The sequence below is a fragment of the Adiantum capillus-veneris genome, chromosome 12 (genome assembly GCF_014529385.1).
Source record: "Adiantum capillus-veneris isolate H3 chromosome 12, ASM1452938v2, whole genome shotgun sequence".
Taxonomy (NCBI): Eukaryota; Viridiplantae; Streptophyta; class Polypodiopsida; order Polypodiales; family Pteridaceae; genus Adiantum; species Adiantum capillus-veneris.
The window spans coordinates 87,680,518-87,707,629 of NC_140942.1; the positions used below are offsets into that span (position 1 = coordinate 87,680,518).

A 27,112-nucleotide genomic window follows, 5' to 3' on the forward strand; every position below is an offset into this window, starting at 1 on the left:
GTCTCAATTACATTACAGTAATGTCAACAAGAGACTAGACACATATCTTTTGCGAATGAATCCAAAGTCTTGTGCACGACATGTCTATAGATGCAGAGTTAGAATGGCCATGCTCTAGCCAGACACAGCAGATTGATCCTCTTAGGACAGAGATGCCTCCTACTATGGAGATGAGTGATATAGTGTTGTTTGACATGCTCATGCTACAAGCTAATATGGTGATGCCAGGACATGTGGATACAGTCTCTATGGACAGTGAATGAGTGACGACTACCTTGGAGTTCAAATTGATGCGTTCATGTGTGATTAGTTTTTGTGGTGATGCAATGAGGGTTGAGATACATATTACTATAGATAGATTGGTAGAGGTCACTGCACATTGCGTTGATGTGATTGGCATGGATATGATGGTAGAGATTGCATGTGTAATGGAAATGGCCTATGAACTTTGAGAATAGCGGAATTAAGAGAATAAGAGTGAGCATTTTTATGAGACTACTTTGAGAACATAGAGGGTGAACTTGATTAGCAGTAGCAACATAACCATAATACTTAATTAACTTTTTGCAAGAGAGAGATTAGAGAACTTGACAACCTTTGAGGATCATATTTATGTGGAGCCAAACCCCCTCCAATAAGTTTTTGTATTATAGATTCTCCCATCAAGAGAGACTTGATACACTACAATCTTTGTGTTCCTTGTGACCTAGGTGATGCAATGAAGATGGAAAGCTTCATGCATCACGAGCATAACATAATCTTTGTAAAAGCATTAACCATCCCCAGCCTCAGTCCCAAGGCCTCAAACACCTTCAAAGTTGGAGAGAGCAAGTGGAGAATGAGGGGAGGGAAGAGGAGGAAGAAACATATAGGAGAAAGAAATAGTACCTCACTTATCATCACTCTCCTTGCTTAGCATAGCATAATAGCATATTAATGAAGATGAAGAAGATGGAAAGCTTAAGAATTGAAGCATGGCTCTTGGTTGGATTTGCATTCCATAGCCAAGAGTGTTGGTGTAGGCTCTCAACTTCTTAACAAGCTTGGAGAAGGAGATGGAGCTCTTGTGCTTTTCACTTCACACAATGAGTGTGTGTGTGTGTGTGTGTGTGTGTGTGTGTGTGTGTGTGTGTGTGTGTGTGTGTGTGTGTGTGTGTGTGTGTGTGTGTTGCACTTTGCACTTCACACAGTGAGTGTGTGTGTGTGGGGGGGGGGGGGGGGGGGGGGAGTATACCCTGCAAGCAAGCCCCTAGATTCTTTGGTCAACCCCCTCTTTTAGCTCATGTGTGAAGCTCATTGGCTCTCTCAAGCCTAGCCAATCACAAGCCTGGGTCCATTCAAGCAATAGGGGTAGTCTTTGGACAAGTGTCCTCCTTTCCCCTTTAAGAGAGAGGACTTGATAAATGCCTAAACAATTAATTTAATTAGCTAAAATCTCATTGGACCCCTTGAGAGGCCAACCACTAGCTCTATTCACACCATGAGGGAAAAATGGAGAGGAACTTGACAAGTGTCCTTGTTGCTTCTTTAGACCAAGCTTGCCTTGTGTGAGGGTGTGTGTGTTCTCTCTCATTCTCCTACAATGAGGGCTCGCCCCCCCTTGAGTAGGGATGAAGTTGACTTTTGGAACACCTTGAACCCCTTAAGCACCTTAGTCATGGAGCACCTTAGCACCTTAGTCATTAAGCACCTTAGTCAGCAAACATGACAAGCACCTCAAGCTTGGGCTGGGTTCCCACCTCAAGCACAACCATAACTTGCCTAAGGTCAAAGGAATTTTAACACTAAACTTTGGAGGTCTTTAATGAGGCTAACCCTAAGTTCTTTAAGCTCCATTAGCTAGCATTGCTCTTTGACATACCATCTCTCATTTGGACCCCTTTAACCTTGGCCCCGTGTTGAGATAGATCCATAAGCACATGTCTATATTCTAACCCTTGTTCCCGTTTATTCTTCCACATTAAATGATCAATTTAATATGAGGAAATCATTTGGGTTGGTTAGATATTAGATTTTTTGACAACACGTTTATCATCAGCCTTGGGGACTCTCATGTACGACCTCTTAGTGTCGAGATCCGACATAGCAGCACCAATGGGAATGTTTGCAGTTGGGATTGTCAGTTGGGCAATGAATGACACTAGCATGATGCATCAAGGAATAGTGCAAGTCATTACAAGATACATGCACGGTATGCATGCTGATCCTAGCAAGGATATACGCTTTCGCACATCGCTAAAGCCTGTACGGCAACATGTATCAACTTTGAGAGAGCCAGTGGACATATGAGATGAGATTCCTCTCTATACCTCATGTACATATTGCTAGGTCCTTTTTTTTAAAGTGGGAGATGGTTGAGGTAAAGGCGGTGTGCCTCTTACCATGGTCAGACGTGCTAAAGGCGTCCGACCAGCCATCACTTGTACACACCTTATTCTTTACAAGGTAGAAGAATAAGGGGCTCTCTCACACGTTGTGGTGAGTTTCTCCACCCACATCCTGTGCTCTCTCTCTCTCTCTCTCTCTCTCTCTCTCTCTCTCTCTCTCTCTCTCTCTCTCTCTCTCTCTCTCTCTCTCTCTCCCTCCCCCCTGTGATGAACTTCTTAAATAGCAGAATTCCTTGCATGATCAACATGCTCAACCCTTCTCTTGTCACCATAGATTTTCATAGGAAAAGTTTCCACACCACCAATAACATAGACACCTGGAACATTTGTTTGGAATAAGGCATCAACCTTTATGCCTCCTTTTTCTTCTTCCACTGCCCCTTGAATAGGCTTACGAGTGCCCATGCACCAACACTAGTGACAACGATATTAAGAGGGAGCTCTCTACCATCTTTCATTTTCACAAGGTTCACATTTTTAGAAGCATCATACCTAAAGCATGTAGCAATTGTTCTCTTAGAGATTTTCATGCCTTTTTTTTGGTAGTATCCCTCATAGAATTTTGCTATTTCTTATGTGAAGAGATGAGGCATACACCAGGGTTTTGGACACATCATAACCCTGGTTGATAATCAAATCTGCAACAAGTTCCAAACCAATATAGCCTCCACCAACAATCATTGCTTTCCCACCTGGTTTTGCACAGATTGCCTCAACAAGACAGTCTGCATCATTGATCTCTCTAAGATAGTATATACCCTTAGCATCATCTCCTTGGACACCAAAATCATTCATCTTGATGAAGGTTTCCCCCTTGGAAATTATCAAAGTACCATATTTGAAAATACCATGAGATCAGCTTGCAAGAGTCTTTTCTATTAGGTCCACCTTAACTATCTCTGTGCTTAAAATTAGCTCAATTCCTTTCTTTGCGTACCAATCAAGTAGCAACCTTTCCCCTCTACTCCCAACACAGGTGTGGAATCTGGGAAGCCTGGTAGCACCTTTAGGGGAAAGCTAAGCTTTACTCAATGCAAGTTTCTCATATGGAGCGACAACCTCTTTTGACATAATAGCAACTTGCAAGCTCGCCAGGATGGACGCCCAAATATGTAAACTCCCTTGCAGTATAGACAATAGCTATGCCGCCTCTGAGGATGATGTACTTGTAGAACGTGGCTACCATATCTAAGCAAAGTTAGTAGCGAGAGAGGAGGAACATTGATTACACGCGTATGCACCATAATAGCAAGCCCGCTGTCCAAATGGCCCGATATAGGCAAGTGTGTGAGTGAATGAAACTCTCTCTCATAACAATAGCTATATACTCTCCTCTCTCTCTCTCTCTCTCTCTCTCTCTCTCTCTCTCTCTCTCTCTCTCTCTCTCTCTCTCTCTCTCTCTCTCTCTCTCTCACACACACACACACACACACACACACACACACACACACACACACACACACACACAACGCAAGCCCTAAGGGGCCACTTGAGCTTGAGATGAGAGAGAGAGAGAGAGAGAGAGAGAGAGAGAGAGAGAGAGAGAGAGAGAGAGAGAGAGAGAGATGCACCCTTGGATACATCTCATTTTTCATCATGTATGCGTTGCCTGCCTACGGACTTGGAAGGAGTTACGTCTTGCTTTGATTCGCCAGCGGCCTTCATATGTTGAGGAGGTAGAGAGGCAACCCCTTGTATGGAATGCGTATGTGAAAGATTCAGGCGAGAGGATACACATTGATTGTGCTAGATGAGATAATGGGCAAGCACTCTCTTTACATTATTGGTTAGGAGCTTCCTTATTGGGGCACATGTGATTGGAGCTACCTACGAGATCCGCAGAGGGGCTCATCCTATGTTGACCCTGTTGTCACCATTGGGGAAGCACCACGTTGGAGACCGTGGATTTGGCAAGGAAAGCTACTTGTTCACTTGGAGTGGTATCCTAATGAGTGGCAATGGCCTTCGTTGAGCCATGATGAAGCCCTCTATCCTTTTTTGCGTACTTTTTTTTCCTTGGGAGGAGACTTATTTTGCCGACTTGGCGCCCTCCTCACCATCCATGCCAATCAAAGACTTGGCAGGATCAATGCATCCTCCTCGCCTTCTAGAGATAGTTTTGTTCATGCATTTGGACCCTCTAGATCAGCCGTAGGATATGTTTTTTCATGTGGATGATAGCACATGTACAATTACTTGTTGGTACTTGGTCGGCATTCACTAGTCATGACCCAACTTGTTAGAGATGTACTTCAAAGCCCGAATATTTGAGGCACTATTTCTGGGTTTGTCCTTTTGTGTAGCTAGTGTGGATGGCAATTTGTTGTTTGTTGATTAATGGGTTCATGACATGGGGGGGCAGTTGCATGGCTTTTGCAATTTTTGGGGTTACAGACCTTTTTTAAAAGCTTGCCCACATATCCATTCTTCATGCTTACTCCCTTGGGTTATAGACTAGGCAATCTCAGATGATCCCAGATGCAGATCACCAGCTACATTTCTACTAGCGACACACAATATTCACCACGATATGCAACATCACGCTTTGGACCATGTGGAAGGCTCGATGTGCCCACATTCTGAGCTCATAATACTCCCCTACGCCCACCATTTTGAAATCCATTTTTGCATTTAGTGGGATTCTTCAGTCGGCTCCTCCAGGGCAGGGAAGGAGTGTTGATGACTCTTTCTCCACACATGGGGCGCGGTCATCGATGTTTTTCATTAGGATCTAGGGCCACATCACATGGCATCATGCACCCTCGTAGTGGTTTGCTCTACATGCATTGTACAGACCACCGTGAAATTTACGTAGCCTACATAGTGTCACTCCTCCTTTGTACTTCCTCTAGGAGATAGGCCATTGAGCATCCCCTGAGGTCTCTTATGTACACAAAATATAGCCCCTTTTCGGGGGGGGGGGGGGGGGGGGGGGGGGGGAGAGAGAGAGAGAGAGAGAGAGAGAGAGAGAGAGAGAGAGAGAAGGGGGGAGAGAGGGATGGAGGGGGAGGGAGATAGAATCTCTCTCTCTCTCTCTCTTCCTCTATCTCTCTCTCTCTCTCTCCCCATCAAAGTTGACCCTCCTCCCACAAAGCTCCTAGAGTTAAGGTAAGCCCTTAGGCAGGAATAGCTCCTTGATGCTAGTAGTACCCTTGCTTTCACTAGAGAGTTCTGGGCTGGAAAAAATGATAGACCTACTAAAGATATGTATGATCTCCTCAAGAAAAAGAAAGCTAAGAATTTTGTCCCTTTTTTTAGACATAAGGAAGGTGTTTTAGCTCAATCTCATAAAGAGAATCTGAAGACAGCCTATGAGTGTTTTACAAATATTTTTTCAAGTAAGCCTAAAGAGATAAGGGCATACAAGACGCTAGATCTTTGATTTCTTAGGTCAGAATGAAGGATGTGGCTTCCAACATAGCACAGTTCCTTGACCAACCCACCTCTAAAGGTGAACTTAGCGAAAGTATTTGTAAACTCAAGGCTGAAAAGTCTCCTAGTATAGATGGGTTTCCAAATGAATTTTACATCCAATATCAAGGTTTTATTACTCCCTATCTTTTTGTAGTGTGGCAAGAAGCTAATAGACAAGGAGTTCTTTCTGCCAGTAGGAATACTGGAGTAGTCAAACTCATCCATAAAGGGGGCAATAAGGAGGCCTTTAGTAATTGGATGCCCATTTCATGTCTGACTTCAATTTATAAAGTGTTTGCTCTTACCTTATCTAGGAGATAGAGTCATTTTATGAACAACTTTATTCTTCATGAACAGAAAGGGTTTATCAAGGGAAGGATCATCCTTGATGCAATCATTTCCCTAGGGGAAGGTATGGAACATGCATTAGAAAATGACTAGGATTTCTTCTTCTTCAAAGTTGACTCTGACAAAGCATATGACAGGATGAAGTGGGAGTTTATATTATATCTTTGTTTGATATGGGTGTTGGGAGGCAATTTATTAAATTTTTGCATATTCTTTTTGGCAATGCTTATGCTAGGATTGCAATCAATGGAGAACTGTCAGAAAGTATTTTACTGTGATGAGGTCTATTAGGAAAGGGTGTCCCCTTGCCCCTCTCCTACTCGCTATCTCCTCTGATACATTGGGACGGCTAGTTAAAAGACAAATGGTGGATGGCAAGCTGAAAGGCATAAGAGTTAAGGTGTTTGAAAGTGATCTTTGCTTACAAATGCTTGCAGATGACACAAATGCCTTGGTTAATGTTGACATTCGCTCTGTAGAATCTTTTCTTGAATGTCTGAAATTGTTTTGCATGGCCAGTGGTTCACAGGTAAATCATCACAAAATAGGGTTCAAGGCTTCCATTGGTTTCATTCCAAATGTAGTGACTAAGGCAAGATTCCAAGTCCTAGAAGATGGCAAGATATTTAGACTGTTGGGCATACCAATGGGCTTTAAAGTCTCCTTGGCACAGAGATGGAACTTGGTGTTGGACAAGTTTAGGAAAAAGATTTTTCAGTGGCAGTCTTTTCAGCATAACTTTTAGGCTAGGACATTTTTTCTCAACCATTATATTCTTCCTCCGTTGATCTATTTTCTCTCCTCTTGGAAGCCTTCGATAGTGCAATTGAGACGGGTAGCAACTCTAGCTAGAAGATTCTCGTGGGGTGGCAATGAGAACACCTAGAAAATACCTAAAGTGGCATGGAGGAATGCCGCTATCACAAAACCAAAGGTGGTTTGGGCATTTTCAATATTCAACATTTGGCAATCAAGCTTGCAACCAAATGGGTGATCAAGTTTTTAACAAGTGAGTACTATTGGGCCAGTTTACTTAGAAGACACACAAGTTTTCCTTGCAAGAGCACAAATGATGGAACAACCTGAATATCAAACCTTTGCAGTCAGTCCAGTTACAGTCCAGATCTAGAATTCTTGGTTTGAAGTTTAAAAATCTAATTTAAGACCTGCTCCTTCTGCCTTTCTTAACCATCACTTTTTGCAACACGATTCTATATGGATTGGTATGATCCCCTATACTGAAGGAACTGCTCCTACTATAAAGACCCACAAGTGATTTAAAGTTGGTGTGAAAACCTAGAAAGATTTGTATCTAAATGGAGAATTAATGTCAGTAGAGCTCATCTCTAATAGATATAAGTTGTCTCCTAGATGCAGTCCTTATCTATCTTGCAAGATTGAGAGATCAAGAGAGGCCGTCAAGAATGCTCCCTTCTCACATAGTAAGGAAGCCTTTGCTCAAGAGTGTGCAGTTAAAGCTTTTCAAGCCTATTCTAGGGTACCGCCCTTTGATGAGGAGTTAAAGGCTAAACTCAATCAAAAATGGAATGTACCATGGAGCTCAAAATAGCGGATATACAGGTTTAACTGTGTATGGGACTTTCCCCTTCCCATTAAACACAGCTTTCTCAGCTGGCTGATCCTGCACCAAGGTTTATGGTCTAGCCAAAGAGCATTGAATCCTAACATAGGTGATGGGAAGTGCAACAGATGTAATGGAATGGAGGATATCCTTACATGTTCATCAACTGCCTTTCAACAAATCCAAAATTGTTATACGCAACAAATGTTGCAGTTTTTTACATCTACGAAAATTTATTATAAAGGAATTGCTGCTTGGAAGATGCCTACATTTGGATATTCCATATGGAACATCTGGAGAACAACTTACATCTGCTATGGCTTGTCTCAGAGGAATCAAGCCATTGTCCAAAACAAGTGTGAAGAGAAGGCCCAGGTCATGCTTCTAGAATTTAGGAGAGCTGCCTCTCTAGCCCTTTCCAACATGAAAATTGTTTTCCCTCTACCTCTTAGTCGCATCTACAGACATCAAAGGTGGCAATCTTGGAGATTTGCCATGTTCAAATTTTAGTCTTTGGAGAGAATAAATACATTATCTATTAAAATTGTGTGCTTTTGTAATTCACTCCCTCCCTTTGGGAAGCCTCTTTCCCTCCCTTAATGGCACGGTTGTTTTTCCTTTTTTCTTCAATAGAATTTCTGTTTCATTTAGAGAGAGAGAGAGAGAGAGAGACTTTAACATAGTGGGCATGTCCAAGAGACCGAGATGGTCTATTCCATGACTAGTCTAAAGATATAGTGTGTGTGTGTGTGTGTGTGTGTGTGAGAGAGAGAGAGAGAGAGAGAGAGAATGGATGATAAAAAATCGAAAGGTGATTGGCAGGCTAGCCTATAAAGTAATTAATACATGTCTAATTTTTGCCTTTAGAGTTTTGAGAAGCAAGCAAAGGGAGATTAGAGAGAACATGTTGTTGGCGGTAATATGGCCTGGGATGGGGCGCCACTAATGGTGTTGGGTCTTGCAAAAGTATGGTTTTCTGTTCTCTCTCACCACCTTTGTCTGAAGTGAGAGCTCATCTCTCTCTCTCTCTCTCTCCATCCATTTCCCTCCCCTCTTCTTTTTTAAAGTTCCTTTTCCACTTTCCCCAAGGCCTCATTTACCAAAGAGAAACCACCTTGCTTGCTTGCAAGTGCAAGCTGTCTGTGTGCATGTGTATGCAAGATCCACAGCTCCCCACCATGGCTCAAGCTTGGTTGATCATGGTGGCAATAATGCTCCTCTGTCTTGCACCTTCTTACAATTCCCTATCACCCTCTTCTCCATCTCCATCCCCGGCTCCTGTGCCCACGCCCGCGCTTTGCAACATCACGCAAGTCATCCAAAGTGCAGGCCAGTTCTCATCCTTCCTCCAGCTCATGAGCCAAACCGCGGTCGGGGAGAAATTTCAAGCCAAAGCAAATCAGACCCACATCGGCATTACCATCTTTGCCCCGATCGACAAGGCATTCGCACGGGCGCCCACGTCTACTCTACTCAAGAACATAACCCAACAGCAGAAGGTAAGCCTCTGTGAGTATCATGCTCTGCCTAAATGGTATCCGCTTGCATCTCTGCAACAAACAGACAACAATGTAACAAGCACGTATGCGACATACAACAACGCAGAGGGAGGAAAGTACTCATTCAATGTGACAGATGAAGATGGGAATGTGGAGATAAAGACAGGGTGGGCTAGTGCTAGTATAGTGAGCACACTCTACAATGCAGCACCATGTAGCATATTTGCCATTGATGAGGTGCTCTTGCCAGAGGATATATTTGGGTTGCCATCGCTGGCGCCAGCACCGGCTCCGTCGACTGGAGCACCCCTCGTCTCGCCATCGACAGAGCCAGCTTCGTCATTATCGGGTTCGTCGAGAAATCCGGGATTATCGACTGCCGCGTCAGGTCCATCCTCGGAACCCAGCATTGCCCCTCAGCTCCCCTATTTCCAAGCCCTCCTCTTCACATGCCTTGTTCTCTGTGTCAAGATCTCTCTTTTGTAACATCTGCTTATTTTTTGCTCGTGTGCGTGCACAATATACTTCCAATGGGATCAGCCTGCATTTTTGTAGATCATCCTTGTAACAGCTAGCCAGTGTACCCTCACTAAAATTGAAATTTTTTTAACCTCCTTATTGGGCTTAGCTATGGATCTTGTGTTACAGTGCTTAATCATCACTCTTTCTTCATTTGGATGTCCATAAGAAGGTGACGTCTGATTTTGTAAAGATGCTAGAGGTCTCGTTGGTACCTCATTGTTAGATTGCTCACACATCAAACCAAGGCCCGCCGCCCGAAGCACAAGAAGTTTTGGACAAATTCTCACAATAATTCCCACATTGTGACTTACCTCAACATGAGGAGCTTCTGTGAGGGAGGCACCGCATACCTAGCTAGGTACGATTCGGGGTAGGGGACCGCCGGCCCACGGTGTGCGGTGCCTCTTGGACAGAAGCTCATGATGTTATGCATTGTATGAAAAACGCTAAAAAAGATTTTGTTTTCCTACATGAGAAAAATTATAAATCTCCTTGTGAAGGAGAGTTGGCCTAGCGGTTAAGGCAAGGGGCTTTCAGTGCGCTCGCTATGGTTCAACCCTTGTGACATGAAACGGAGCCTTTTTCCAGTGTTTTTTATACAATGCATAACATCATGAGCTTCTGCTCGAGAGGCACCGCATACCTAGCTACGTACGATTGGGGGCAGGGGACCACCGCCCCCCCACCGGGCCGGCGGTCCCTTGCCCCCAATCAAACCTAGCTAGGTATCCGGTGCCTCCCTCACAGAAGCTCATGATGTTGAGGTAAGTCAGAATGTGGAAATTATTGTGAGAATTTGTCCAAAACTTCTTGTGTAAGTTGGTGGGTGTCCCTTTGGATTTGTCGGCAAAGCTTCCCTTTTGCTTGCCACCTGGTTGTTAGTGTCTTGATTGTGGTAGATATGCCATCAAACGGTGTGGTGTTGCCATGGGTACAGCTTGGCATTTGGATACTACTTTGGTGATAGTGTTCTCTCCTCTAGATCATAGTTGAACTTGCAATGTTGATGATAATTCTCCCATGCAATGACTACTACTTATAGTAGAGACGATGATTGTCATAGCTTTTGTAGCACCATATGTAGTGCTCTTCAACTTTTGGGTTGAAGCAAACATGGGTTTCAATCCCATCTGAAGCAAGATTTATGTCATCATCTATGTCGTTTGTAGTGCAATAATCTGATCAGTAGCTATGCCATGCTTAACAACTAAATCAATAGTCAAAGTAGATGTATGGCATGGAAAAAACTTAGCATTGCATGTGCAGACACATGTTACGGGTTGTTGATGGCACTCTTGAAGTTGATAGCCACCCATCAGAGCATAGACTCGCTTTAAAATCAATGTTGCATGAAGTGGGAGGCCGATGAGCCGGAACAATTATAGATAAACACACGAGTGATGAGAGATATGTGTACATGTGTGCACCTCCAAGAGGGGAGTGATGTGCATGGGGGAGAGTATAGAGGAGAGCAAACAAGTTGACACAAGCACAAGAAGTTTTGGACAAATTCTCATAATAATTCCCACATTCTGACTTACCTCAACATCATGAGCTTCTATGAGGGAGGCACCGGATACCTAGCTAGGTATGCGGTGCCTCTCGATCAGAAGCTCATGATGTTATGCATTGTATGAAAAACACTGAAAAAGGCTCCGTTTTCTTACATGAGAAAATTTCCAAATCTTCTTGTGAAGCACTAGGGTGAAGACTACTCCCCTCACATGAGGGCACATATAAATTGATGGGTGCACCCCTGTGAGACCTGTTTATATAGATATTAATAGAGTTACAAAAATAGAGTGGTCTCTCTTATAAACATAGGGTTCTAGAGAGAGAGAGAGAGAGAGAGAGAGAGTTGTAAATAGAGTGAGCTATGTAGACAGAGATAGAGAGAGTTAGAGTGCTAGAAGAAGGGGAGGTTTGCTGAAGACACACATGTGCTCCTTGTTTGTACTTCCTTGCACCTTGCAATTGCTCATCCTACGTACATATACGCTCAACCTCCACACTATCTCTCATGGGCATGCTCAAATCGGATCGACGGCTGAGGTGATCTGTGCCGTCGGATGTGCATTTGGTAAATTCGGGGCGTTTAGTAAATTCGGCAGGCTTGTCAATTCGGGTCGATATGCACCCCATGTCTCAAACCCTTGACCTCCCCACCACGAGCCATGTGCACTAACCACTACACCCTCATGCGTATGTTGAAATATAGGCGATTCGAGTATGTCATATTGTAAATGTGGACCGATTAGTAAATTCGGGGCAAATTGGTAAAGTCGGGGCAACCTCAGATATGACGGTCCATAATTGACGCGCGTCCCTTTTCCTTCTCCACCATTGATCCCATTTGACCATGCCCATGTGATATAGTGATGAGGTACACTCAAGACACAAGTCAATATGCTCATCGCAACACAATGATAGCTAAAACTTTTAACGAACACACACATCATGCTTCAAACACTAGAAAAATATATGGTGATATCACCCTAGAGATGAAAGCCTAATGGCATCTCATGTCCTATGTATGTAGGAGACAAGAATATGCTCACATGATACAAAGGACATATTTGGATTCTTTCACTTAAAATGCACTCGGCAACATGGCCTTTCATCATCTTTGAGCTAGAGCTACAAATGCTCAACCACTACATTCTTTCCTCTTACACCTTTGAGATGGTACAAGCAACCTTTGAAACCACACATATAACATCGTTCTTGAAGTTTAATGTGATTGAATCATCCATAAGCCATGGTGTTTTTTGGGCTTGGCAACGACCATCAATAAATTTTTTTAAGGAGGTATACTTCAAGAACTCCATCTTGCATTGGTCCCCCTGGCTCTCTAAAGTTGTAGGACCACCACAAAGCCCCTTCTAGATAGAAACTGCCAAGAGAGTGAATAATAAGGGTTTGAATTGGCTAGCTCACTTCTGGGACGGTAACAATAAGAGTTGTAAACCCATTGACCTTCTGGCAACCTAGTTTCAATTAAATGGTTATGAGATATTGTTAGTCAACAGAGTGATAAAAGAGCTTGACAATGTTGTAATGCCAATTTGTGAATCATGTTTTGAGTGAAATGCTTGGAGATGGCCCGGAAGTAGTCTTTTATGGAAACCCCATTCTAAAGGCATCTATCATGCAATTATTCATGAAAATGATCGGTCTAGGCCCCTCAACAATATATGGAAGAGACAATGGCCAAAAGAATGGTGGAAGGAAGTCATGGAGAACATCTAGAAGCCAAAGTGGCCGCTGTTTATGAAGATATTTTTATGGAAGGTGATGTGGGTTGCTCTACCAACAACTTAAAGATCCATGAAAGAGGAATTGGGTCCGATCGATGCTTGGGGTGTAGGATAGCTAGTGAGGATCTGACCCACCTATTCATGGAATGCCAAGCAATCAAAGGCCTGGCAGGGAAAATCTGCAAGTGGGTCCCAAGGACATGGCAGATCATATTCTTCAAGACTGATCTGTTCCTTGGTGGCAAGAAGTTGGGAAGTCTTGCTATTCTCATCTGCACCCAAATTGTCAGGTACTTCTTCTTTCACCATATAAGGCGGGTGAGGAACCGTCGAAGGAGATTTTGATGTGGTCAGAGATTATACAAAAAAGCATTATGATGATCTATTCTAGCTTGGATGCAAGCAAGCCTCGGAAGGCTGGTCTAGGGCTACCCATGCCGTGTTGTCAACCTATGATAAGTAAAAGCCTGGAACTATGGTTCACCTTCTTTGTTAAGCCAGGGATGTTGAGCCTCGATGAAAGGGGGTAGACATCCAACTTGTAATCATCATCACCTCGAGACTCGGCCTGAGCTTGAGGTTGTTTTGTAATTTTATATTGTGCTTCATACAATTCACTCACAGATTGTGAGTTTTGCCAAAAAAAAATGGTAAAGGAGGTAATTGAGGATGGAGAGCATGAAGGGAAGTTTAACACCTATGTTTTGCATATAGAGATATGTCCATCTAGGGTTACTTAGATATCCATATACACTAATAGATTGAATGATCCTTTGTGTGACTTTAACCATCTTGTTTTCTTGTCTTTGCGCATGTTGCATGGGCATGCACTCACCCATGCGTGCATGCAACAAAGTACATTCACTCATGCATGCATGCAGCAGAGTATGTTCACACATCTCTCTAGAGCATGGAGGGAAGTTTAACACCTATATTTTTCATATACAAATATGTCCATCTAGGGTTATGATCCTTTGTGTGACTTTAACCATCTTGTTTTCTTGTCTTTGCGCATGTTGCATGGGCATGCATTCACCCATGCGTGCATGCAGCAGAGTACATTCACTCACCTATGCATGCATGCGAAAGAATACGTTCACACATCTCTCTCTCTCTCTCTCTCTCTCTCTCTCTCTCTCTCTCACACACACACACACACACACACACACACACGAACCCTGGTGTTTAACTGTAAACTTCAACAAATAGTACTTAAGCCAGCCTTGGCATTTGACATAGTAAAAATTACTACATAACAAAGACACACTCCTACCTTCTATGTGTTGAATGATGTATAGCCTTGTAGTCCATGTTTAAGTCCATTGCAAAGAGCCATGGCTACCTTCCATATATTCAAGCTTACGCACATATAGTTCTTGATAGTAGAACTAAGGCACGCACCTATCTTCTTTGTGTTGAATTGTGTATGGCCCTATAGTCCATGTTTAAGTCCATTGCAAAGAGCCATTGCTACATTCCATGTCTTCAAGCTTTATGCATGTATAGTTCTTGATGGTAGGACTAATCAAAGAACAAAGAGACATGCCCAATACATTGCTCCTTGAAGCATAACATGAGGGGAGGGTACAAGCAAGTAGGGGATTGGTGATGATAGGCAGAAGCTTTTGCCATTAAAAATTTGCAGATCAATAGAATCAACCACACTCACTAGTGCCAAGTAGGCACTAGAGCTCGAAATTTAACTGTATCTATGATGAGCATAAGGTTCCATAGTCACAAGGAGTGGCAATTTACATGACTCCGTTCCCCATTCCGCAACTCCACTTCCCATTCTTTCAAAGCCCATTTCTTGTTACAAAGGTGCGTGTTCAAAGGAGAAAATGGGATTTCATTTACGCTTTGCTCCGATACCCATTTTGTGTGAGTGTGCATGGACGCACACATCATTCAATGAGAGGTGGTGAGGGGGTCCACCGCTTGCAAATGCACGCACGAAAACCATGGAAATTGCAGTCGGAGATCATTAAAACTAAACCTGGGCACAAATTAAACCCTCAAAACTCAGGCAGCACATGTTGACTTGCATCATGTGCGTGTAGGCGAGTTGGTTAGCGGCTAGCCAACGTATCTCGAAACACGATTCGTGAGAGTGTGGGTTCAAAAATAGGGCGGCGGAGCCCCATTTTTTTGCAACCTTCTTTGTGTCAAAAAGCGTATCCAGGTGCGATGACGATAGGTAATATAAAAAAATTAAAAAGAAAAAAAGCATGCGCTGTTGATTTGAAGGCGTCCAATTATGACCATGGATTAATGGTTGTGGTTGCTCCAAGTGGCTCATTCTAGGCTGTGAAAAGCACCTTAGGCTCACCGAGTAAATAGGTGATAAAGTCAGAAGGTTTGCTAATCAAAAGAGGCATGCAAGCCAAAAAAAATAGCCAATGAAAGAGAGTTGGAAGTGTAGCACAAGATGAATGTTTTCCTAATGATCTTGATTGTTCGACAATAATTAGCGAAAGTAAATCACAATAAACTTCAACAGTATAAAAATCCTTACAAGTCTTTTTACATATGGACCTGTAGTTGACCAAAAGCAAAATCTTATACCGTATATTGTCATCGGTGGAGAGTTTTAGACTAAGATTGTCGAGCATTGAATTGTGTATAGTCGTTGTGCCTTGAATCATTTCAACCTTCTTTTGCTTGTGAAGTATAATATGCAATGCTTGGTTGTGATTTTGGTGTCCACTTGGATGTTGAAATCACCAATCATGATGCTAACCATAGTGTTACCACACCCTTGTGTTCATTGATATAAGTTTTGTAGCTTGAGGAATTGAAAGAGCCTTTGGTGACTCATTAAGGCAATTTTGGGTTTTCAAAAGGGCCTCTAAGAAAGTCCATGCAATCACTTCCCCCAAAATATTAGGTGCCAAGTAAAATTTTCACGAACGAGCTCCAAACTTTATAGACTTTGGACATTTATGTTGTACTTGTTAAGAGCTATTTCATGATACATGGGTCGACAAAGCTTTGAAGTGGAGGTGGATGATACATGGAGGACCAAAAGAATCAAGCGTAAGTGGGAAGTGGACATTACATGGAGGATTCTATCTTGACCAATCAATTGAACCATTACAATCAATTTTATTGGTGAAAATTGAATCCTCCATGTAGCATCCACCTGACAGTTTGAAACCCTTTTGACTCATACAATTAACTTCATTCGGCAACATAGCATGTTCTATGTAGCATCCACCTCACTTCCAAAGCCTCATGAGCCATATATCACCAGATAGCTCTTGAATAGGAATAAAAGCTCCACCTTCTGCAAAGTTTAAAGCTTGTTTGCAAAAATTCCCATTAAACGCTCAATTTTGAGGGGAGTTCATGACATGGACTTCCTTAGAGGGCCCTTTCAAGACCCAAAATTTATTGCGAGTGTTAGAAAGTCCATGATCCGATTGAGATGGTTTTGAAGGTCCAAAAGCTAACCTAGATTTGGATGTAGTGTATTGGACTCGGGATGTGTAACTTTATGAGGTCCTTGATGTGCATTGTGTAGACTAGACAATGGGTGTTGTGAGGTCAAAGGTTATTGCTATCATTGTTGAGCCATGTGGCCCAAAATTTATTGTAAGTGTTAGAAAGTCCAAGATCTAATCAAGATGGTTATCAAGGTCCAAAAGCAGGCATGTGGTGCTGGCAAGGGACAGGAAATACCTAGGTTGAGAAAGAAGGCTTCATCTATTTCTAACCTAGATATGGATGTAGTGTATTAGACTTAGGATGTGTACCTTTTTTGGGGTCCTTGATGCGATTTGTGTAGACTAGCCAATGGGTCTTGATTATAATGGGGTCAAAGGCTATTGCTATCATCGTTAAGCCATGTGACCTGCTAATTTTGCATGCATTTGCACCCTAGATTGGTATTTGTCCTTGTGACTATTTAACACATTTTTTTTTACTTGCAATCCTTTTTAATGTTGCACACATTGGTATGTTGATTGATTCCATCAAGGTAAGGTTGATGATGTGTGGTTTGTGGCTTTAGTCCCATTGCATAATGAAAATTTTATATCCATCCAACATGAAATTTTGGTTTTTTTTCACTAGCTTGGAGAATTCGACCCACACCATTCATGAAGCTGATGCACATGTTGATATTGCTAGTGCAAAGTTTTGACTATCTTTATGGCCTTTAGCTCAAGGCTTTGGATCAATCCTCCCGTTGCTTGCGGGTCATTTGGGATGATAAGATTCTTTGGATATGTTTTGTAGAGGGTATATCTGGGACACACAATTTATGCTTTGTCAGCCAAGTTCTCAAAGACAGCTTACAAGTTCCCTTTGTAATAATATTTCTATGTAAATATATGTAATGTGGTGTTGTAGTATTGTAAATCTAACTATTGATGAGTTTGCAATTGTAAGAGAAAGGCCATTAATAAATCTTAGGCGATAGCAAAGTGATTAAGGTGCTCATCACTAGTTTTGGGTGCTTGGATGTTGCATATAACCCCAAGAATAAAACACAATTTTTAGACTATGAACTCACCTTTTTGGGAAGTGAGAAGAACTAAGATAGCTCGAGAGCTTGGCTATGGACTCTCCACATCATCTTCTCCACTCCTGCTTAGCTAAATCTCTATAGTCTCTTGCATACATGCCTTATATGATTTAGCATGCATGTGATTGCTTGCATTATTACATGTTGTGCTTCCATTCTTGGTGTGTTCGTTTACCTATGCATGCAAGACCAATATCATGTTGCTTAGCCTTATTTTTAAATACTGAGCCTATTGTAAGAGCATAGAGACTAGCACATCAAACTTGATAACTTTAGGTCTCCCCTCAATCACAATTCACAAAATGGAAGCAAACATCTCATATGAATTTGGTAACGCATCAAGAACAGTATGCATAAACAGACTATAAAAACTGATCTCACTTGCAACATGCAACTGCTCCTTAAGGTCTATAATCTCCACAAGGAAAACGTCCTCCTTCTACATACCCTCAAGTCTAGTTGTTCTTAGAAAGATTTTTGCCTCATTCCCTAGTGCATACAGTACAGCCAAAATGTCTCTAGGGTGGTTAAGTGGAATAATAAAACATTTAAGAGATAGAAAAATCAATGCATGAGCGTGCATATCTTTTTCATCCCAATGAGTTTATGTGAAAATTGGTTATAGCAATTGTATCGCATAAACCTGCAAAGCTACTAGAACCTGGAACATCCTCAACAAAATTGGTCTTTGGGATAGAGACAAGACAAGGAGATGGAGGGTGAGAAGCTTCAAAAGTCTAATGAAACGAATTGCAAAAGGCACATACCTTTTGTAAGGATTAGCTTTGAAAAAGGTTGGAAGGTAAGGTAGGGTTTGTGACACCTTGTTCTCTGATGTTCTTGATTTGGCGATGGTGGAGGGAGTTCCCATGAATTTTCTTCCCATATGAACCTTTTTACTTTGTCTTAGAGCAACAAGGTTGATGGGTTAGGCATTTATCATGGAAAAGCGATACAATGGGTAAGAGGAAAAGTGGGCATAAATGTCATATCACAACAATTTTAGAAAAATTCTCACAATAATTCCCACAATCGTGACTTAACATCATGAGTTTCTGTGAGGGAGGCACTGCATACCTAGCTAGGTACGATTCGGTGCAAGGGATTGCCGACCCGGTGGGGGGGGCAGTGGTCCCCTACCCCCAATCGTACCTAGCTAGGTATGTGGTGCCTCTCAAGCAAAAGCTCATGATGTTATGCATGGTATGAAAAACACTAAAAAGAAAAGACTCCGTTTTCCTACGTGAGAATATTTCTAAATCTTCTTGTGATATTATGGGTGAAATCGTTTTGATAAAGGGAGCTTGCCTAGCTACACATGCAAGAGGGGCCGAAAAAATGCAAGCAAAACTAGAGGCTTTTGGGTTGTCTAGCACTAGGAAATGCAATCCAGAAGAGATCAAGGGCAGATGTGAGCCTACAGAACAAACAAGGTGAGGAGTCACGATGGCCTACAGAGATAATTAATAATTCTTTGTTTAAATATTAATAGATAATTAGTAATTCTTTGTTTAAATATTAATAGATCCCTCTCAATGCAGCTAAGAGAATGCTTACTTCAAAGGCAGAATAAAATCTAACCCTAAACATGAAAATTAAAATGTGGAATTTAGGTGCGAGAGAGAGGCCTTCAAAGATTGACAGAGGTGGTATGGGGGATGTTTGTTTTTCTAACAAGACAATGCAACACAGCAAAGCAGACATTCCCAAGATAATGCAATGAGATATAATGTCATGGCATTGTACCAGCCAATGCCAGTCTCCAAGGCCAACCGCCTTCTTCACAACTCCTTGCAGGCCAACTAGAACAGATTTTGTTCGATTATTGCCTATCACGATGACCTTGGTGTGGCGCAGCAGCACAGACGACAACTCATCAAAGCCCTCATCGCTCGCACCCCCTGAGCACATCACCCCTTCCTCACTTGCACCACCTCCTTGCCCATACATAGCTCTTTCCTCTGATCGCACCTCCTCCATCTCCATCTCTGTGTCCATCTCCATCATCTTTGAATCAAGTGCCCTTCTTAACAAGAGCTCCCAATATATCTCTTAGCATTGATTAAGCCCCAAGAAGCCCCCCGTGGCCACTAGAATTTATGATTCAATTGGTTTGAGCTGAAATTAAGGATCCATAATTTGTCATACAGCTGAATTGGAAAGCGCACAATACAGAATCGGATGATGATGATCTTGGTCTGCAAGGATCAAAAAGAAGATTGAGCTAAGCTGAGCAGCTCAAAGACATACAAATAAGGTACAAGTCTTGGATAGAGAGGTAGTCTAAAGCTTGAAAAGATTTAACTCAGCAAGAATGTAGGATTTGCGTGGGTATAAAATGCCAATATGCTTGCCTGATCTGATGGAGTTGGAGTTGTGCTTACCTCTAGACGGGTGCATGTTGGAGAGAGAGGGCATGTGGATATGCGCGCGCGCGTGTGTAGCGAAGAGAGAGCTTGCACTGTGGACGGGTCTGGTGGAGCCATGAGCTTGGGGAAGGTGGCCTTGGACGACAGCAGGTCTTTGCTTGCCGTCTTGCCGGGTGCTGCAGAGACAAGAGCTGCAATGGCTAAGATCCAAAACGCTGCCCGTCGCCTTCTGCCGACAGTCGAAAACGCAGCAACAGACCCTTCTTCAACCACGAGGCCAACATTTTCAGCTTGCATGGCAAGCTCGCCAAAGCACGCGCTGCACGACAAGCAGCCACCCTACCAGCTTTCGAGGAAGAGACACAGCCGTTAAGGATGTCAACATGCCCTCGCACATCCAACTGTGAAGGACCTCGACGCCCGTTGTCAGCAATCTGCCGCTTGGAGCTCCTGTGACCATCCGTTGAAGCTGCATCGCCCTCTCCATGTTTTCTCTTGTGGCTCTTCCTGCCACTTTGTTCCTCGATCTTTCTCTCCATTCTTTTATCCTCAGTTTTTGAACCAATGATTTGTAATGCATCAAATGCTGCCTGTTGCACCTTGCGATCTGGCGACTCCAAAAACGCTTCAGACAGTGCATGAGCCCTTGCAATGCATCTTTTGCTCATCCTCTCAACTTGTGTTGATCCTCTCCCGCGATCAAAAAGCGCCGAGCCCTGATACCATGTCAATTATGGGGGCTGAGGGTTGCTTATATACCAACCTCAGCAAATTGCCCTACCCAAGTTTTGGACAAATAAGTAAAAATAAATACCTAAAGCCAAAATAAACAGTTCACTTGAGATGCCTAAACTCTAACACGAAGAGCATCATCTGCAATGAGAAGGACATTATATAGTTGATACTACTAGGTGCACTAACTCCCCATGGCCGAAGAGCATCATCTGCATTGAGAAAGACATTATACACTTGATACTACTAGGTGCCAACACAACCACACTCACACATATAAATTTGCAAGAACATCCTTGAAAGAACATTGAAAGCCAAGCTTTTGAGCACCCTCGAATAGCTCTTGATTGATTGGCCCACATCCTGAAGCACCCAAAATGAAGTTAGACTTTGCTACGATTAACCCAAAACAAGAAATAGGAGCACTCGAGAACCTTGTTATATTGATTTTTGCTCATGTCTAGAATGCCTGGGAATTTTTGCTTCAGTAAGAGCAACAGGGTCTTGACCTTATCGACCAACCCTTCTCGTTTCTCCAAGTCAACGGCACCATCCTTTGGGGTTCCCATGAAGACTTGGAACTACTCCTTCCAACCTTTGCATTCACTTGAGATTGTCTTGTTTGAAGCTTTCTACACCAGGTCTGAGTTGCTGCTTCGACACGATTTACCATCTCCAGAATATTGCAATCGTGGTTAGCATCAATGGATGGAAGCTCTAGAAATCCGCAACTTTTAGGAACATGACAATTACATCAGCTTTCAAATCAAGAAGAATAGATTGCCTGCCACTTTGAATGGGTAAGAAGTAAAGCACTAACCAAATAGAAAAGCAAGGTGTTTGAGATAACACCAGTCCTAATAGTTATGCATGGTAGACAAGAAATGTCATGTGTTTAATCTTGACAAAGTGTATGTAGTCTGTACGAAATTTATGCCTTATTTGTAATGTAGGAAGCCTGTTTTTGAAATTTATGCCTTATTTGTAAGGTAAAAAGCCTGTTTTTGAACACATAAAATTGGTACTGATCCACGTGTTTCCAAACAGTTTTATAGACTCTCAAAAAAGGCTTTTATCAATGAAAAACAAGTGATAAAATCACAAGGCCTACCCTTTATACGATACACAAATAAGAGGCTTTCATGTGCATGTCACATTTAAGCCTCAAGAGGCTATAAGCACGAATCCTTTTGCCATAAAATTGTTTCATTAGATTGCATAATTCATCCTTGTTGTCACAATATCTCGTGTCTCGAAGCTTGCAAAGTTGAACTCATCCTTCTCTGGTTTTTCATAAAAGGAATTGTAGGGTGTGGAAAAGGCCACAACCATGACTGCATAGTGAGTGGAGGGCCATAATCATGCCACTTAGTCTTCATTGTTCGTTTTAAAAAATGCAAGAGAATTGTAGCCCCAATGTAGCCATATTTGAAGACGAAATCTTTAGTATCATCCACTTGGGAAAACTCTCATCAATGCTCTTACATTCTTGCCTTACTAATGAGGGACTCCTATGACATTAAGCCAATCAAATATTTTTTCAGAGTTTAGTTTTAACAAATTCAGAACTCTAATTTTCATTAGCAAAAAGGTAAGGCATCACTAGGGCAGGCCAAAAATTGTTTTCTAAGCTCATGAGACTAATTTATTGAAAATACTAATGCACTAGTACACTTGAGGAGTGTAACTTAATAACATTTTAGCTCAACAAATGCTGTGACTTAAACTTAACAAAAAAAAGTGCTGTCTTTTTTACTTACAAGCCACTTCTCCACTTGTTGCAGATGGCGCTCCAGGTTTCTATTTCTGAAGGCAGATGTTTCCCAACATTGAGCTTGGGGTAGAGTATCTGCCAGCCATGCACTTTTTGCATGTGCTGATTCAAACGTGCTATTCCAGAGAGCTGGTGCCCCCTGCATTCATCGTAATGGCAAGCATAGTTTCCTGTTGAAACGTGCTTCGAATCGACATGTAGCTCATAGAGCATGGCCTTTCACAAATCTGAATTCCTTTCCGGTTCCGTCATGTCTACCAAGCAGCCAGAGCAGTAGGGTTTTCGAAGATGTGCAGTAGGGTTTTTGGAAGATGTGCGGTATAACTAGTAGGTGCGTATATTTAGACAGTAACATGAATAGCGAGCTGGCGGAAGCGTCAGGTGACAATAACATGAACTCGCACGCCTTCTCCACAGCGTTAATGCACTCCTCAGCAGGCCTGCCCTTGTTACTTCGTTAGCGTAGGAGCCATAATCAAATCCCTGCCCTCTCATTAACCCACGTGGCGTGGCTGCTTTCTTCCGAAAAAAAACCACTGCGCTCTAAAAAAAACTACGACGTCAAAAGCGCAACAATTCGATCTTCTCCACAAGCAGTTCATAGGATTTCAAAAGTAGCACGGAGATTTGTCTGCAGGTTTGTCTCTAGCCCCTGTTTGAGAGAGAGAGAGAGAGAGAGAGAGAGAAGGCTCTCAGTAGCAACTCGATCTTCTCCACAAGCAGTTCGCAGATTCCCAACAAGGGCCGGCGGACCAAAAAGCTAAGGGCTATTTTCACCAGGTGTGAAGGAAGGGCCTTTCTCCATACGCTATCACCTATGTGTGTAGCTTGCGAGCATGTGGCTCTATGCAAGATGCCCTTGAGAAAAGATGGCGTGCTTGGCACTACCTTAGTCGATATGTATGCCAAATGTGGGATACTTGAGCAAGCACAAAATGTGCTTGAGGAGCTTATTGTTTGGAACAACGACTGATTGCGGGATACACACAACACGAGTAGGGACAGAAAGCTCTAGGCTTTTTTCAGCGGATACAAAGTGAGAACCACCAAATGAGCAGAAACAAGTGCAACATCACTTACCAAGCATACCCATTATCATCATCGACCTCGCATCTTGCTGTCGTGAATCTAGCCCAATTCACTCGCCAAACAAAACAACTCGAATGAAACGCGGGCTGGTGCTCACCGGAGCTTGCCCTCTTGTAATATGGTTCTTGCATTACATCAACAATCTCTTCCTCCCGTGCGTCCTTGAGCGACACCACGCCTGGTTCGCAATAATCGCCGAAAATTTTGCCATCCCTTTTTGTACATCGCCTGATCATTGTGATCTGCCCTCTACCACACTGGTTATTTCCACGCGCACTCATGTAGTGCTCCCACTCGTTGCTCATCCCTCTTTGACGATGGGGAATCCATCGGCCATCCTTTTCTTGTCCCAACATGCTGTCCCACTCATGCCCACATATCTCACCACACATCTTAGTTGCTCGCTGGCCCCCCGGTACATCGTTGACCATCCAATTGCGTTCCTTGTTGCCTGGTAGGCCTGGTTTTGTATCGAGCACACTTTACCCATCTTGCATCCTCTTGTAATCCGCCCCATTGTGGGGGAATCCAGTGGCCATCTGAGGCCTGTATTTGAATCAGCCCCCGCTGATCCATTAGGTGTAACATACGTCTTCCCACAATGAGCCTACTAAAATCAGCCAACGGCTCTAACTCCGCTAGCTTAGCCTTGCATCGACCAAGCGCGTTCCACTGTGTTGTTAACTCTGCACCTCCGCACATGTGGGTCATTCCATATTCAAAAGCATCCTGGCGTTGGGTACCTTCTCCTGGGTCCCATACGAGGCTACCTTGCCCTTTGTCCTTCCCACATAATTGTCCTCGAGGGGTTACCGTTCCAACCCCAAGACTTCCTTTGTCAAACGTCAATACACCCTTGCGTACATCGATCCTCAACAGGGCTGTCTCAGTCCCAGTCTTTGCCTGTCCGATGGTTTTACTCACCAAAAGGGATAACCGCCCTGGCTGCCATCCGCAAACCCAAGAGCACTCAATCTGGATACATACCGTGAGTACTTTACTCGGGACTCAAAGAGGGGCTTTGGCCCCCTTACCATAACCACCAATGTAGGTCTGCAACCCCTGAGTGGTCGCGAATGGAAGTAAGACAACGGAGTACAGTTGGGAATGTGGCCAGTCAAGTATGTGTATTGAGGTTGATGAAATATACCAGAATCGAGGTCTCGCGAAGATCTATTCTGTGGGGTTGATGTGGATGCAACAAGTGCTAGTACGCGCCTATGTAACCAGCAGCAGCTGGTCCTCAGTGGAGACACACATAAGTAACCCATGGTTAGCTTTTTGGAGAGACCGTGCTTGCCAGTGGGCGATTGAAAAGTTCTTCAAAGATGTGTGGTTATGCGGGTTTTGGGAAATAGAACCCGAAGGCCCAGGGAGCCTTGTGCCATCGCAATGGAATCGGTTGCGTTGTGGAAGCAGGATTGAAGATGAAGCCGAGATGTGTGGTGCTAAAGAATCTCTATCTGGTCGCACTTTACCTCGAGTTGAACTCCCCATGCAGTATAAAAGAAATTCATTGGTTTCATGTTGTTCCTTCATCAAGTCTGGGTTCAGCCTCATGCTCATCCCGAGTACCATAAATGTCAGGCATCTTGCCTAGCAATTCCAATTGCTCCTTATTGCTTTGATTAGGATCAGGTGACTTGAGCCGAATCCCCACTTCTTTGCTTGCATCTGGTCTCACACCTGGTTCGGACCTCGTCATCGAAGTTTCAAGTCTCTCAACCGACTCAGGGAGTATCCCCCTCTCCGAGTAGAGCGACCCTGTTTCATAACCTAGAAGCACATCCACCATCTCTGACCTTACATCCTGCTCAGCCATATCTTCCCACAATTCCAGCACACCTGATATTTTCTCACCAGACACAAGCCTGTCCTTGGTTTTTGAATCACACATTTCTGCATACGCTTGCGTCCCCCAATCATGTGAGGGGTGGGAGTCGTCAGGGCCCACTTGGCGCTCCTCTAAAACTTCCTCATTGGATTCCACTGTACGAGGCGTGTCAGCCTTCTCCGAATTTAACGTCCCTGTGCATTCTTGCACTCCCCAAACACAAGGGTAAAGAAGGGGAACAGGGCCCGTTGGGCGCTCATCAACATGGCTCTCACTCGAGCAATCTTCACTCAGCACATCTGGCTTGCAAGCCATCAATTCCTCATCCCGGGAAGCATAAGAGTTACCACAAGTATCCACATCCATATTACCACCGTCATCAAGAATAACCCCTTCGCTTGGGAACATCGCATTCAATTTCTCGGCCAAATATTGTTCCTCCATTTCAACCTCAAAAAACTGATCATCATCTCCTCTCATTTCATCCCCACATGATGCATTCGTATTCACCTCTTCTTTCGCTTGTGCTGCTTCTTTGGCCAGCTTATCATGCATAAGAGACACATTCTCGAAAAACCTGGTTATCACCTGCTCTTGCCAATGGAGTTCGTCCTCCATGTTTGTTTTCTTTCCTTCGAGTACCTTTCTCGGTCTTTTACCCTCCATCTGCATCGCATCTACATCCCGATGGTACATCTCCATGATTCTGGAGTGTGTTTGAGTCAAAGTCTGCATGGCATCTTGCACCGTATCCCATTCATATCCTTGTTCTCCGCTGCTCCATCCATCATAACATGCCAACAAACGGCGCATAAGAACACCACGTCCACATTTAACCACGCCTTTAATGAGGCCATCTTCAAAGGCCATCTCCATAGAGAGGCAAAAAATTCACTAACAACTCTAGGGAAGAAGCAATACTCACAACACAAATCAATTCCAACTGCATTCACCCATGCTTGCACCTTGAAAGCTGGTCACCTTATGCAAGACCTTCACATGGGTTTGAGAATCCATGATGTAATTGCTAGTCACGGCCGTTGGAGGGGAATGTCATGCTTAACGGTGAATTGATCAATATGTATGTTGAATGTGGTGCCCTCACGCAACTACAAAAAGTTCTAGATGAGCTTTTTCTAAGAATTGTCGCCTTTTGGAGCATGTTGATTGACATGGTTGTGGCAAGGCAGATCTCGGATATTTTAACCACATGAAAAGTGAGGGTTTCTCAACATACAAAGTCTCTTGGAGTGCTTCTATACGACCTTGTCATGTTCTTGATGACCATTTTACCCGTAATGTTGCATGTCAAATACATTGAATGATGGGAATGGCATCTCTTGGAATCCACTGGTCGCAAGATATGCACCACAGGAGCACGACCAAAAATCTCTAGGCTATTTTCAGCTTCCTATCTAGAGTGTGGACTCTTGGAATGCATTATTGCAGGATTTGCCCTACTGGAGAAAGCGCCTCTCTCTACATGCAATGACCTACGCATGCATCTTGAAGGCATGTGGCTCTACGCAAGATGCTGATATGGGCACAAAGATTCACAATTATATTGTTAGTCAAAGGATGTTGTAAAAAGATATTGTGCTTGGCACTATCTTGGATGTATGCCAAATGTGGTGCTTTTGAGAAAGAACAAAAAGTGCTTGAGGAGCTTCCTGTCCAGAATGTCGTTTCTTGGAATGCACTGACTGCGGGATGTGTGCAATAAGAGTAGGGCTCGAAAGCTCTTGGATGTTTTCAGTGGATGCAAAGCAACTGTATC

General features: G+C 43.3%; 3 protein-coding genes and 1 pseudogene across 5 annotated transcripts; 1 reads left to right on the forward strand and 3 right to left on the reverse strand.

Moving 5' to 3' along the window:
* Positions 1 to 2,603: 2,603 nt before the first annotated feature.
* On the reverse strand, positions 2,604 to 3,573 carry LOC147446084 (monodehydroascorbate reductase 3, cytosolic pseudogene; annotated as a pseudogene).
* A 5,232-nt stretch (positions 3,574 to 8,805) lies between these two features.
* LOC147446085 (fasciclin-like arabinogalactan protein 11) lies at positions 8,806 to 9,863 on the forward strand. The gene has a single exon (XM_086526159.1). The coding sequence runs from the start codon at positions 8,880 to 8,882 to the stop codon at positions 9,714 to 9,716; it is 837 nt and encodes a 278-aa protein (XP_086382285.1). The 5' UTR covers positions 8,806 to 8,879; the 3' UTR covers positions 9,717 to 9,863.
* Positions 9,864 to 19,742: 9,879 nt separating this feature from the next.
* LOC147446086 (uncharacterized) lies at positions 19,743 to 20,880 on the reverse strand. Its single transcript, XM_086525400.1, has 2 exons — positions 20,721 to 20,880; positions 19,743 to 20,622 (listed from the first exon to the last, which is right to left on the reverse strand). The coding sequence occupies exon 2, from the start codon at positions 20,572 to 20,574 to the stop codon at positions 20,107 to 20,109; it is 468 nt and encodes a 155-aa protein (XP_086381526.1). The 5' UTR covers positions 20,575 to 20,622; positions 20,721 to 20,880; the 3' UTR covers positions 19,743 to 20,106.
* On the reverse strand, positions 20,578 to 26,211 carry LOC147446087 (uncharacterized). 3 transcript variants are annotated; one of them, XM_086525399.1, is made up of 8 exons: positions 25,077 to 26,211; positions 24,092 to 24,442; positions 23,493 to 23,961; positions 22,399 to 22,551; positions 21,234 to 21,369; positions 21,073 to 21,147; positions 20,911 to 21,001; positions 20,578 to 20,779 (listed from the first exon to the last, which is right to left on the reverse strand). In XM_086525399.1, the coding sequence occupies exons 1-8, from the start codon at positions 26,209 to 26,211 to the stop codon at positions 20,754 to 20,756; spliced, it is 2,436 nt and encodes an 811-aa protein (XP_086381525.1). In that variant the 3' UTR covers positions 20,578 to 20,753. The 3 variants fall into 3 exon arrangements, 1 of the variants encoding a protein (XP_086381525.1); XR_015189854.1 differs by lacking the exons at positions 20,578 to 20,779; positions 20,911 to 21,001; positions 21,073 to 21,147; ... (1 more) ...; positions 24,092 to 24,442; positions 25,077 to 26,211 and having other exon boundaries at positions 21,213 to 21,428; positions 22,399 to 22,536; XR_015189855.1 differs by lacking the exons at positions 20,578 to 20,779; positions 20,911 to 21,001; positions 21,073 to 21,147; ... (1 more) ...; positions 24,092 to 24,442; positions 25,077 to 26,211 and having other exon boundaries at positions 21,213 to 21,422; positions 22,399 to 22,535.
* Positions 26,212 to 27,112: the final 901 nt, after the last annotated feature.